Source organism: Manacus vitellinus, unplaced genomic scaffold (genome assembly GCF_001715985.3).
Source record: "Manacus vitellinus isolate BGI_N305 unplaced genomic scaffold, ASM171598v3 scaffold_74_pilon, whole genome shotgun sequence".
In the NCBI taxonomy this organism is placed as follows: Eukaryota; Metazoa; Chordata; class Aves; order Passeriformes; family Pipridae; genus Manacus; species Manacus vitellinus.
Genome location: NW_021940780.1, coordinates 1,384,941 through 1,398,859, shown reverse-complemented (window position 1 = coordinate 1,398,859; position 13,919 = coordinate 1,384,941). Strand labels below are relative to the sequence as shown.

General features: G+C 49.2%; 1 protein-coding gene across 1 annotated transcript; it reads right to left on the bottom strand.

Moving 5' to 3' along the window:
• Positions 1–298: 298 nt before the first annotated feature.
• On the bottom strand, positions 299–12,950 carry ADRA1A (adrenoceptor alpha 1A). Its single transcript, XM_008923544.3, has 2 exons — positions 12,068–12,950; positions 299–807 (listed from the first exon to the last, which is right to left on the bottom strand). The coding sequence occupies exons 1-2, from the start codon at positions 12,948–12,950 to the stop codon at positions 299–301; spliced, it is 1,392 nt and encodes a 463-aa protein (XP_008921792.2).
• Positions 12,951–13,919: the final 969 nt, after the last annotated feature.

Sequence of the window (13,919 nt, the reverse complement as noted above, 5' to 3'; positions counted from 1 at the left end):
CCTCCACTGCACCTAAATCAGAGCAGCAGGAACTTTGAAAGAGGAGAACACAGGGCTAAAGCCTTTAATGCCAAGGAAACCACTCTCAGACACCGTGGGAAGGTCCCTCGGAAGACCATCCACTGTCTTTGTTCAGGCTCCCAACACTCAGAGACCTCACTCCTCAGAAGGTCTGGCCCTGTTTTACAACGTGCTCTCTGTTCACCTGGGAGGTGAACAACAGGTAGGTTCCAACACCTACTCCCACCTCCCAACAGAAGGCGTGACACCCCCTGAGACCCCCGAGTCCTGCAGCCCGTTAAACGTCCTCCCCGCCGTCGCCCAGGGACAGGGTGTGGATTTTGAGGGCTGGCACCTGGCAGCTGTCGTGGCCCAGGTTCCCTGAGGTGCCTGCACAGCAGCATTCCTGCAGGAACCCTTTGCTCTTGGCTTTGGCAGCCGTGCAGTCTTTGGCCACGGCGCTCTTGGCCGGCACGTTGGGCACGGCGGAGAAAATCTTCCACTCGCACACCCCGTCCGACCTGGAGATCTTGTAGAAGGTTTCTCCCGATCCCACGGGGATCCTGACCACCCCCTTGCTGCTCTCCACGCCTTGGCTGGCGGGGTGGTTGAGGTTGAAACTCGGGGTTTGCTTCTTTGCTCCCTTCCTGGGGAGGCACTGAGCCCTCAGCACGTTCTGGAAAGCTTTCTTGAACTCCTGGCTGGAGCAGGGATAGATGATGGGGTTGATGCAGCTGTTTAAATATCCAAGCCAAAATGTTATTTTAAAAAGTGTGTCCGGGGGTTTGATCGCAGGAAAGAAAGAACCTAAAATGGAAAAATACACGGGGAGAGTGTTAAGGCAAAGAGGCAGTGAGAAATCACAGGTAACCAGAGAAACTCAAACACTGGGGAAAAATAAATAAGGGTCTGTCCTGGCTTGGAAGAAATGGTGAGTGGAAGCACAATTCCTGCAGGAAGAAGTGATTCAGAACCTGTGGTGCCACACAATGGCATGGATGTCCTGTCAGGTGTCAGTCAAGGCAGCTGTTTTATTATACAAACATTATATTCCCCTTTTCCAGCCTGGCTGATACGAGGGATGGAGGAAAACTGCCTCCTCTGGGACTCCTAATTCAAGATTAGTTCCCCAAGTGACAGCCATATCTAGGAGGTCATCACAAGGGCTTTTGAATGGCAAGAAAATCACACCATTTCAGAAGTCAGAGCTGGAGGGAAGAGGCATTACTGGGGTGACTGTGTCACAGCTCAGTGTCTTCAAAATGTTCAAGTGCTGGGCACTCATTTTCCATGAAACCTTTAGAAAATCCGGCTGTGCCCATTCTCCTGTCTCATGGAATGCATCTAAAATTCAGAGGAGTGAAAGGAAAGGTTCCTTCTTGCATCAGTGAGCACTGGGGATGCTCTCATGGGCAGCCAGGAGATATATATGGAGATATATATATATTCATACATTTTCTGATATATACTTACAAGGTTACCTCCCAAAGATGATTCAAAGAGCAAGATCTTCGATGTCTCCTTAGTAAGGAAAGTACTGTGGGGCTTTTTATTCTATAGAATTATGAGTTATCTGCTGATTTAAAATCTTGGGAACATTTTTCCTGATGCCAAACCTTTGGGTTTTCCTTTAACTACGACTTGAGCTCCCAATTCGAGTGCCAATTTTAACTTTAAATGACTTGAATGGGATGTCAGGAAATGCTGAAGCCAATTTTTCGTGGAGAGATGTTCCTATAAAGCTACAGAGATATATTTAAAACACCAAAGAGTCAACACTGCTGCTTCTGGAGAATTGTTTGGAAATTTATCATTCCCTGGAACATCATTGCAACAAGATCCCCTAATTCTCCTATTTGGGGTTTTGCTTTGCTTAGAAATAAAAAGAATATTGTCTGAGTGAGAACAAACAAGAAAATGAAACTCTCTGTAATGTTGGGGTGAGGAATAAGTGAAAATAACATTTCTAAGATCAATTTTGCCAAATTATCTACACATGATCTAGAACAGAAAGTGAATTGTGTTGTCAAGGGCTGTTTCTTGCCCCCTTTAAATGAAAAGGAATTAAAACAGGTGGTTCTCTCACCCCAGTGCCAGGAATCACTTCGGGCACGGGAAGAAAAATAATTTCCCAGAAACAAAATTGACTTGTTTGGGAGTTTGGAGTCAAGTGTGTAACAAACAGAACTTTTAGCACTGACAAATTCTTGTCTTCCTGCTGCCCCTGGACAGATCTGCAGCGAGTGCAGGTGGAAAGAAAAGCTGTTCAGGCATCCATGCCTCTGTCCTGCTCTGCAGTGGAACTACCTCTGGAAGCAGCTCCTGAGTTTTCCAGGGATTGATCTCTTCCTTGGACCTCCCCTGGCTTAGGAAAAGCAAATGATGTTCTAATTTAATTCTTCCATTAGCCCAGGTTGCTCCAGCCAGGCAACCATCAGCAAGAAAAGAGGGTTTGGTCTCAAGCTGTGCCAGGGGAGGGTTAGGTTGGAGATTAGGAAGAATTTCTTTGCAGAGAGGGTGCTCAGCCATTGGAATGGGCTGCCCAGGGAAGGGGTGGATTCTCCATCCCTGGAGGTTTTTAAGCAGAGACTGGATGTGGCATCAGTGCCATGGGCTGGGAACCACGGCGGGGTTGGATCAGGGGTTGGACTGGATGATCTGGGAGGTCCCTTCCAACCCAACTGATTCTGGGATTCTGTGAACCTGGCCTTGGACACTTCCAGGGATCCAGGGGCAGCCACAGCTTCTCTGGGAATCCCATCCCATCCCTCCCACCCTCACAGGGAAGGATTTTTTCCCACTATTCCATCCAACCCTGCCCTCTGGCAGTGGGAATCCATTCCCTGTGTCCTGTCACTCCAGACCCTTGGAAATTGTCTCTCTCCAGCTCTCTTGGAGCCCCTTTAGCACTGGGGCTGTTCCCAAAGCTTTTCCCTCTGCAGACAGAGCAGAACAGACCCCCAGGAGCTCAGTCTGTGCCCTGGAGCAGCTGAACCTCAGAATCCATCCCCAAATCCAGTCCTGCTGCCTCTGGGCTGGCCCAGGTGGAGCAGTGTCACTGTAACCCTCAACATCCACCAGGTTTTGAGGCCAAAAACGTTGTGCTGAAGGAACAGGACTGAACAGGCACATCCACAACCTCACGTTTTTCTCAGCAAATTAATGCTCCTCTCCTTTGGTGAAAAAAAACAAAACTAAATAACATTCTCAAAGAACTTTCTGGCTGAAGTCATTGGCAGGGGAAAAATGACTGAAGGCTTTGAAATGCCCAAATTGAGCTCAGAGGGTTTTTTTTTTTGTCATTTCCTCATTTAAATGCAGCATTTCTGCCCCTTTCCCATTCTGGGCTGAGACAGAAGGTGAAACAAAGCCGGGTTTAGGGACTCAGCTGTGTGAGACCGAGTGTAAAGCTGGGTAAACAATAACAATTCCTGTTTGCTGCAGCTCCTGGCTCCCTGTAAATGGAATGCAAGTGCTGTGCCAAGGGCTGTTAAAAATAGAAAGTAGCCAGTGTCAGAGTCTGTCCCTTGCTCTTTTTTTGGGGTGGGATCTGCATGCTAATTTATTAATGTAACCTTTTTTGGTTCATCATGGGGGGAGACTTGTTGCCTTGGAGCAACACACAGGGAGAGAAAACGGAGCAGTTTTACCAGCCCAGAGACTTTGCTGCCCATGGATCCCATCCCACACTGTCTGCCATGGAATCATGGAATGGGTTGGGTTGGAGTGGAGCCTAAACATCACCCAGTGCTACCCCTGCAGCTGCTACCAGTTGCTCCAACCTGGCCTTGGACACTTCCAGGGATGGGGCAGCCACAGCTTCTCTGGGAATTCCATTCCAGCCCCTCCCCACCCTCACGGGGAAGGATTTCTTCCCAATATCCCATCTAGGTCTGCCCTCCTTCAGCTCAAAGCCATCCCCCCTGTCCTTTCAGTGCAACCCCCTCTCCAACCCTCCTGCAAAGTGTTTTTAACACTTTGGGGCCACAGAAGCAATATTCTTCTGCTGCAGACACCCAGTTGCCTCCCTAGCTCAGAAACTTGCCCTAATCCTCCCTGCTGGCCACCTGAGCCTCTGGGGAAAAGGGGAAAAAATTCCTATATTCCAATCCCTTGGGGTGGTTCTCTCCACGGAATACTGAGAATATATTCCTTTCTTCCAAACCTTTCATGTTCAGGGATGTTGGTGCTTGGTGATTAAAATCAGTGGCTGATGGGTCTGGGAGGGAGCAGGAGGCCTTTTCAAACAGAGCTGCTGAAGTGGTGCTGAAGTGGTTTGTTGAGTGTGCTGAGGAGTTGGAATGGGCAGTAAAGTGGCAGCTCGGGTCAGACGAGTTCAAAAGAGAAATAAAACAAAGGCTTTGTGGTTTTTTTTTAAACAATGGCCGTAATTACCCACGAGATTAAACAATGGAGTGGGGAGTTCTCTCTTCTTTAAGGTACAGGAGGAGCAGGGCAGAGTCCATGCCCATGCAACCCTTGGCCAGCTGGTGACTGCCAGGTCATGGCAGCTCAATTTTGGACACTTTCCCACCAGCAGCCAGGGCTGAGAAAACAGAATTATTGCAGCACCTCATTCCCAGAGCAGAGTTTTCCAGCTCCCTGGCTCTGGGCTGGGTGTAATCCCTGCTCAGTGGAGTTCTGCCATGCAGGCAGAGCTGCAGGCTGAGCAGCACGGGAGGGGTGCAAAGTTTTCTTCCTTAAAACCAATTCTCTACCCAATCCACAGCCCTTAACACCTTCCTCTGTGCACTGCCAGGAATTAAATGGTAAATAGGAGTAAAAATGATGAAAGTTTGGAGGCTTCACCCTACATTGTCTCCCTGAATCTGTGCTGGAGGAACACTAAAGAAACCCTCAACTGGCCTTTAATGGATTTTGAACCACAGACTGAGTAAATAATGCTGGAATTCCTGCCTTGTTTCCAAAAGGTTGAAGCCACTCAAGTGTCAGCAGCCCAATTCGATTGCTTCTCATAAAATTAAGTCAAATAAAATGTGCTATTACCCTCCTGAGATCTTTTGCCATCGAGTGTTTCATCACTCAGCCCTGGAAATGTCAGGGCTGCTCTTCCTTCCCTCCTCCTTTATTTTCCTGTTTGTCAACTCCAAGTTTCCTTCAAGCTCAGAGAGAGAGAGAGAGAGAGAGAGGGAAGTTTTCCACTCACCTCCCAGTGAGTAAGTGCCAATTCACTCCCCAAGATGTAATTTGGCTTTGTCATTTGTCACAAGCTGCAGAGCTGCTTGATTATGGGTTGTTTAAAAACCAGCCCTGCTGTCGTGACGGACAGAAAAGAGGGGGTTTGGGAGCTGCCAGGCTGCAGAAACTTGTGCTGTTTGTTTACTCTGTCAGCACCATGGGAATGGGATCTCATATATTTTTGTGACCCATGAACCCTTAGTGTTGTTAAAACCCAGCTCTGCTACTAAATCTTGAGGGTCTGTTTGGGTTTCCTGCTTTTTTTTCCCCCTCTTTTTGGGTTGTTTGCCTCAAATCTGGTGATGGAGGCAGAGCAGGGGAGAGGCAGGTGGGGGTGGTGCAGCACCAGGGCTGTACCCAAATAGAACCTGAGCTTGGAAGGGACCTTAAAATCATCCAGTGCCCCCCCTGCCATGGGCAGGGACACCTTCCACTGGCCCAGGTTGCTTCAGCCTGGCCTTGGACACTTCCAGGGATCCAGGGGCAGCCACAGCCTCTCTGGCAATTCCAGCCCAGCCCCTCCCCACCCTCTCAGCCAAGAATTCCTTCCCAATATCCCATCTGTCCCTGCCCTCTGGCAGTGGGAAGCCATTCCCTGTGTCCTGTCCGTCCATCCCTTGTCCCAAGTCCCTCTCCAGCTCTCCTGGAGCCCCTCTAGGCTCTGGAAAGGGCTCTGAGGTCTCCCTGGATCCTTCTCTTCTCCAGGCTGAACAACCTCCACTCCTGCACAGAAGTCCAACATAAATCTCAGCATCTCTGGGCTCTGCTGGGACCAGGGAGAGGGCTCTGGTTTGCAGCAAAGCCAAGCTTAAACCTCAGGTCCTGGGATCTGCCCTGAAGGGGCCAAGCCAGAGGACAGGAGTTATTCCAGAGCCCTGAAGACCCAGGGGATGAAGCCCTTATATCCCAAAGGGAATTAACTCTGTACCAGGGCCTCCCTAGGTCTCTCATGGCAATCTGCTCTCCAAACATTGATAAATGTGCTGCTTTCTGTGTTCCCAAGCTAGGAACTTTATTCCATAAGATTCCATACAGCATCTCGGGTCAAAACACGAGCCACCCTCTGGAAAGTGCATTTTTATATATATATATATTTATATATCTCATATATTTATATGTCTGCAGACATTCACCAGCTGCACTCTGGGCACACACTCTCTCCCAGCACGTCCCATGTGCCCCCACTGCTCCCTTCTGGGAAATATTTTCTGTGGAACAAAAAATGGGACCAGAGATCAAATAGGAACTGATCCTGGATTCCGTGCAATCCAGTCAGCACAAGGAATGCAGAGCAGGTTTGGAGATGTGAGGAAGGCTCAAAGCCTGCAGCTGGCAACTCTTGCACCTCCCAGCCCAGGGCCTGGGATATTGTGGCTGATCCAGGGGGAAAAGGAGAGGGTGCTTTGTGCCCAGCTATCCCTGCCCCACAATAAACAGATGCAGAAGGAGGAGTGAGTTTGTTTTCCTTCCCAAAAACCTGACTTCAGCTCTCTGTGGCATCAGGAGGACACAGGTGAGAGGTGGAAAGGTCAGGCAGCAGGAATGGGCCACTCTGGGAACACTGCTCTGATTATTTGGATTTTTTTCAGCCCTAATTTATGCTCTGTCTCACTTACCCACTTACCACCGATGGTATTTCTGGCAAACATCTCAGCAAGCAACTATTTCCAGACCTGCTGTGGGCAGCTGCAGATTTAGAAAGCAGATAAAAACCCATGGGAAGGTAAACTGAGGTTTTGTTCCCCGTGTAAACCCAAACAACCCCATTGTTTGACACCTCCATTTGGTTGTCTCTCAAATTCCAGCTCCCATGCTGCTACTGCAGTGGGATGGCTCTGGATCCTGCTGCTCACATTTTTAAGATGTTTGAGATTTGTCCCAAAGCCGTCGCTCTTGAAGTCATTCACCGACAACAAATCATTAGTTTGCCTTTAAAAATTTATAAAAAAAAAAAAAAAACAAACCAGAGAAGGGTTTGAAAAACTGACACTGTGTCATGTGCTTGTCAGTCGTGATTTTGGAATCCTTGGGGTTGAAAATACAGGAATTATCCTCTCGTGTCTCTCCCTCTCTCCAAACCTCACACAAATCCTGCCCTTCGCTGGGTGGGGCGGGAGAATCACTCGTAATAATCACTCATGGTGGCCTTTCCATCAGCACCAAACCCGAAATCGAGCCCTGACATTTGGGGGGAGAGCAAGAAATGACATTTTTGCTTCGTTTACTCGGAGGATTTGGGAGCGGCGACTGCGCAAAGAGGAGCACTGAGACAAGGATGAGTCTCTGACAGGGAACACGTGTGGGGAGCCATGGGAGTGACTCATGGAGCAGAGAACTCCTCCTCCCCGCTCTGTAAATGGTTATTATTATCAATTAATATCAGTTCCTGCCGTGCTTTGCTGTGTGGTGAGGCAGTGGCACCCAACACCCCGGGGTTTGGGAGTGCTGGAGGGATGTTGGCCACAGGGATGTCAGCGAGACCTTCGGCGTGGCTGAGTTACCAACCCGAGCCAACAAAGCCTTTCCAGCCTGGGATTGTGAAAAACGCCCCTTGGGTTAAAAAATAAACCAACAACAAACCCAAAAAACTTGGAAAAAACGCCCCATGGAAATCTCTTGGCTGTTTATCTGCTGAAGTTCTCCCTGATCAGTGGCTTCACACACACATTTGTGCTCAGTGGCTTGAGGACTGTAAACATCCTTCCTCTCCCTGAGCTGAGGATGAGCTGGGCCTTTAATCCTTATTTTTTTATTTCTTTTTTTTTCTCTTTGTTGCTGAGAGAGAGCTGAGATGCTCATTTGGGGGATCTGTGCTGGGCTGTGTTTCTGCCCCGAGACCTCCCGAGGGGTCGCGTCGTGTCGGCGGCAGAGACAGAAAAATGCAGTTTGTTTTTCTGCTTTGTGTTTCGTTCTTTCTGCCCTCAGTTAAAAAACTACCACAAAACAGTAATTAGACACCAGCTGCAGACAGGCCCGTGGACAGGATTAGAGGATTCCCTTGACAGTGGTTGTGTCAGTTCACAAGACTAATTTACTGCTTTATTACAAACACAAATACCCTCCAGTGGATCCTCTTTTCTTCTCTCTTCATCAGGAGGATGATTGACAAATGCTAAAAACCTTCCTCTCCCTTGCCCAGTTTGTCTGATTTTTTTCCCTCTGTGATATCTTGGCTCAGCCTTTCCCTTTTTCCTTCCTTCTGCTTCTGAAAGCAACATCTACAACCAGAGTCAAGCCAGTTTGGCACAGAAAATGGACCATGAGCTGAGCTCTCTGAGCTTGTTCTCTTCTGAGGATAAACCATCAATCCCAGCTTAGGACCATTTTTTGCAATACCCCAACTCTTGTTTCCTTTTTTCCCATCAGTTCTCTGCGGGTTCCACCTCAGAACAACCTCCAAGCACCTCAGAACACCCTCCAGGCACCTCAGAACAACCTCCAAGCACCTCAGAGCACCTTCCAAGCACCTCAGAACAATCTCCAAGCACCTCAGAACACCCTCCAAGCACCTCAGAACAACCTCCAAGCACCTCAGAGCACCTTCCAAGTGCCCCAGAACAATCTCCAAGCACCTCAGAACACCCTCCAGGCACCTCAGAATACCTTCCAAGCACCTCAAAACAACCTCCAAGCACTGTCTTCTACGTTGATGAAAAGAAACCTTTTGAAAAATTCCCACTCCAGTGTCTTCCAGCCCCAGCACAAGGTCTGTTCTGTCACTTGGAACCCAAACATCACTTAAAACCATCCCTGGGGGCATCCACTGATTTCTGGACTCTTCTAGCCCTGAGTCTTTGCATTTCCATCTGTCTCCATCCCTTTCTAGCAATCCAAGAGAACCAAAAGCAGGAATGGAAGGAGCATTCTGTGTTGCAGGTTGTTGGCAGTGCCAGATGAGCCCGGTCTGAGCCTCTCCCCACAAACCCCCTGGCCCAGGAGCTGCAGATGAACTCAGGCTCCTCTTTTGAGCCCTGTTTGAGGGATGCAGACAAGCTCAAACTTGCTCCCTCCTGGCTCTGTTTTGCTGGTTTGTGTTTGTCTGGTGATTACTGGACCTGTCAGTGATGCCACCTCTGCCTGCTTCTGCGTGAGGAATTAAAATCCGACTTCTTCAGGGAGCAATCAGCTGTTTTGACAGCCTTGTTTATCACAGGAGTTTAGTGAGGGGTGAATTTATGCTCCAGCAATGCAGAGAAAAAACCAACCCTTAGCCTCCCTCATTTCCATGCAGCAGGATTATCATTCCTTGGCTTATTCCACAAACACCAAGCCAAGTGAGAAGAAGGTGTTTTGGGCTCTTGGGCTGAAAGCCTTTGCACAGACCCTTTGTCTGGAATAAAACCCCATCCAAGGAGGGAAGGAAGCATCTTTACACACCAACTTCAGTTCAGATCTTGTCTTGGGGCAGGGGGATATAGGAATTGTTTCTCCAGTATCTGCCAATATGGATATTGTGCTGTTCCTGATATTTTCTCTTGCCTTTCCCACACCTACATGTCAAAACTGTCTACCCCACTTTGGTGTAACTTCAGCAAACCTGGTGTTTCTTGGGGTCTTGGCTGGTGGAGTTGGTGTTGAGGGATGTGGAGATGCTGAAGCTGCTGCAGCTCACAGTGAATCAACTCAGGTTTGGGGCAGTTGTGCTGCACAGAATGATCAACACCTGCCAGCTTTCTCTAGAGGTTTGTGTAGCAGTTTAAGACTCTCTGTCCCAGGGGCACTGGGAGTGGTTTGGCTGCTGGAATCCTGGAATTAGGGTCGTTCAGGTTGTGTCTGTCTCATGGGCAGCCCACACTGAGAGTGGTCTGGCTGATGGAGTCACAGAACTCCATCATGGTCATTTGGGTTGGAAAACACCTCTTGGATCATGGAGCGCAGCCATTAAGCCTCCCACTGCCAAGGCCACCACTAAACCCTGTCCCTGAGTGCCACCTCTGCACCCTCAAACCCCTGCAGAGCTGGTTGGTGGGACCATTCCCAGGCCTGGCCCATGGCCACAAACCCCCAGAGCTGCTCTCCAAAGGCTCCTCTTGCCCAGCTGGGCACGTTGGGAGCTCTGCAACTTCCCAGGGGCTCAACCAGGAGTATTTTGTACCTCTGGAAAGCCTGATCCCTGCTCTGGAATCCTGCCTGGATCCCTTTGCCTCCCTCTGCCCACCTTCACCCGTGTGCAGGTCAGAGCTGAAGGTGCTTCTTGTCTTTTGGAAACTGTTCTCTTCTTTTTTTTTTAGTGCCACTTGCCTGTTCAATTTTTATTTTTTTTTTTGTCTTTAAAGGCAGCAAATAGGTTTTGAAAGCCCTATTATATGCTTTAAAAATAACCCAGCAACCCCACAAGGACAGGGAAACGAAGCACCAGTTTCCTTACAAGGGATCAAAAGCAAGATGCAAAGTCACTCTTGAGCCCAGGAAACTCCTTAAACCCAAAGCAAATTAATTAACAGCAGGCTCTGTGTGGGCAACCCCATTTGCAGAACGAAAAGTGTGTTTAATGTGTTCTAGCAAACCCTTTTTGGGTATGTTTCAGTCATCTTGGCAACCAGCATTCCAACGTGCTGACATCCTGGACAGCACGAGCCAGGCCTTGCAGGGCTCCTCCTTAGGAAACATCTCCAGCTCTTACTCCAGCACTTCCCAGGATTGACCAAGAGAACCAAAAAAATTAAAAAAATCTAATTTTTTGGGTGTTTTTTCACACCTGGTAAAACCAGGGAAACGAAAAAGAATAATTATTTATAGGGTTGAAAAAACAGAGGAGGACAAAAACCCTGGGAAATTAAAATCCCTTTTATATTTAGGTATTTTTCTTAACTGTCCACATTGTTCTGTTTCCAGCTAAAGCTTCCATACAATCAGGCTTTATTTTCCCTGCACAGCTGAAGCCTTTTCCATAAGAAAACTCTTGAAATGGAGCAAGTCAGATTTTCAATTCCACGTTTCCAACCCAATATTTAGTGGAGCTGTGGCAGAGCCAAGCTCAGTGGGATGAGCCCTGGACATCACCCTCAGTTATAGGTGTGAAATTAGTATTCTGCTTTGAAATCCTGAAACTGCATCAAAGGTAACCGAGCAAGGTTTAATTAAAATTCTAATTACTTCCTTACATTCCAGCAAAGCAGAACAAATCCCCAGCTTTGCTCCCCTTTAGGATGACAAGTGGTGAATAAATATTCAGATTCAGAGGGATGGTTGAGCCAGGGTTTGGCCAGTGGGTTTCCAGAAGAGATGCAAACCAGGGAAGTGTAAAACGAGCTGGAAGGATCCTCACTGCTGCCTCCTGACTGGGCAGGTGATAAATAGGAAAAAACCACTCATTTCATCTGGACTATGGGATCTCACAGTGTGATTTTCCTGGGAGAAAGCTGATTATTTTCCTCACAGTGGGAATTATCAGTGCTGAGCACTCCAGATCTGGCCCCAAGTCTGTGAGCAGCTACTTTGACCTGACCCTGAATTCATTTCTATCTTGACCTTTTACATCTTGAAGTCACCCGAAGAACTGGCTGTAAACATAGATATAAACACACAGCCCACTAATAATACTGTTCCTAACGCACAGCTGGTCAGAAATACCTGTCCTGGTTCGAAAAGAGCATTTTCTGTATGGGAAGAGCATTAAATCCTTTCCCTAATTTTCAGAATTTTGCTTCCCATCGCCGGCGACGTTTTGTTTCGCTTGAGGCTTTTTGCTGTTTTCCACTCACTGCTCTGTGGTGGGGAATGATTTGGGGGGGTTTTTTGACAGCTTTGCAATGGGAAATTGTTCCCTCAGAGCTTTTCTGCTCAGCCTTATCACCCCTGGGCCCGGGCCCAGCCCTCCCTCGGGGAAGGCGCCGCGGGAGATAAGAGGGGGCTTCGCTTTACTCACCCAGAGGCATCACCACGAAAAACGGGAGCCAGCAGAGCACGAAGCACCCCACGACAATCCCCAGGGTCTTGGCAGCCTTCTTCTCCCGGGAGAACTTGAGGAGCCTGACGGAGAAGTGGTGTTTGCTCTTGGGGTTGGGCGCGGGGCCGCCGGCGCCGGGCGCGTTCTTGCGGTGGATGCGCAGGGTCACCTCCTCGGAGTGGGACTTCTCCGTCTTCAGCCCCGAGGTCAGGCCTTTGTTCTCCCTCTTGGCCACCACGTAGACCCGGCAGTACATCACCAGGATGATGGCCAGGGGCAGGTAGAAGGAGCCCAGGGCCGAGAAGAGCACGTAGCCGGGCTCCTCGGTGATCTGGCAGATGGTCTCGTCCTCGGGGGCCGGCTCCTTCCAGCCGAAGAGGGGCCCGATGGAGATGACCAGGGACAGAGCCCAGACACAGAGCAGGGCCAGCAGGCCCCTCCTCTCCGTCACGATGCTGGGGTACCTCAGGGGGTAGCTGACCCCGATGTAGCGGTCGATGGAGATGATGCAGAGGCTCATGATGGAGGCCGTGCAGCACAGCACGTCCACGGCCGCCCAGACGTTGCAGAAGATCCTCCCGAAGGCCCAGTAGCCCAAAATCTCCATGGTGGCCGAGAAGGGCAGGACGGTGGAAGTCAGGAGGAGGTCGGCCACGGCCAGGTTGATGATGTAGTAGTGGGTGACGCTCTGGAGGTGCCTGTGGCAGGCCACGGAGAGGATAACCAGGATATTGCCCAACACCCCGAAAACAATCAGCCCCCCCAGAATAACCCCCAGCAGAATGGCCTTGGAAATGTTCACGGGCTCCACGGAGTGGGTGCAGTTGGAGCAGTTGGAGGAGTTTGCGGGCAGGAAAGTCATGGTGAGTGGCTGAGAGTGTCCATGCGAGGCTGCTGGGCTGCTGCACCCCCTGCCAGGCAGAAACAGGGGGCAGATCAGTCCTCAGAGGCTCCTACAGGCAACATCTGCCTGGTTTTCCTGGGAAAAAGAGGCTGTAAGAACGTCTCAGAAGTGCAGCACCAGGAACAATGAGAAAGATCCAGGAACATGTTAGAAAACCTACCTTTGCCCCTAAGTTTTCAGCAGCATAGCACAGTTAATAACCACCATTGCCAAGTCAAATTGAACTCCTTTTGCATTTTTCTTGGGGTGCACAAGTGAGGCTACACAGGACTGAGGCTCTTCATCCTCCTTTCCAGGATTATGTGATGAGAAATCTTGGAGCTGCCGGTTAAAATCATTTCTGTCTTCAATATCTCAATAACAAAAATATTCCAGAGGGTCTCAAATTTAAGTTTCTTCCGAGAGGAAATCACTGATGCTTTTAATTGCCTTGTGTTAATCCTGATTCTGCCTTAAAATTGGCTCAGAAACCTGCCTGGGTGGAGATTGGTGCTGTGTCTGCTCAGCAGTTCCACTTGGGATCTCTGTCCCTACCCATCCTCGGGGTCTGGGCTGTCCCTCAGAGCTTCTCTGTGTGTGGAGCAGTTGTCACCTGAGGTCCTGGGCTGTGAATTAAAGTTCATTTACAGCAGCTTCTGGCTTGCTCTGCAGGGAAGAGTGAAGTTTGCCGTGTTCTCTGGTGCTCTTTGCAGATCTTCACCCCCTGGAGAAGACAAAACCAGGGACAATGTGATTCCCAGAAGCTGCCCTCGCTGCTGTGGTTCCCATATAAGAATAGAGCAGGAGGCTATTTTAGGGAGCCTTCCTCAGGCTGGCTCAGCCAGTGGAACCAACCTTTTCCAGCCCGGTATTGTTTAACAGCAACTCAAAACTCCAGGTGGGTTTTCTTGCCTGAATTTTCCTTCCTTTATAGGGATAGGCATCAAT

What these genes read in the sequence shown, in the direction of transcription:
- ADRA1A (XM_008923544.3), bottom strand. Translation starts at nt 12,950, where the DNA reads ATGACTTTCCTGCCCGCAAACTCCTCCAACTGCTCCAACTGCACCCAC. An exon ending in TTTCGTGGTGATGCCTCTGG is followed by an intron (nt 808 to 12,067) that starts GTGAGTAAAGCG and finishes TTTCCATTTTAG; the next exon opens with GTTCTTTCTTTCCTGCGATC.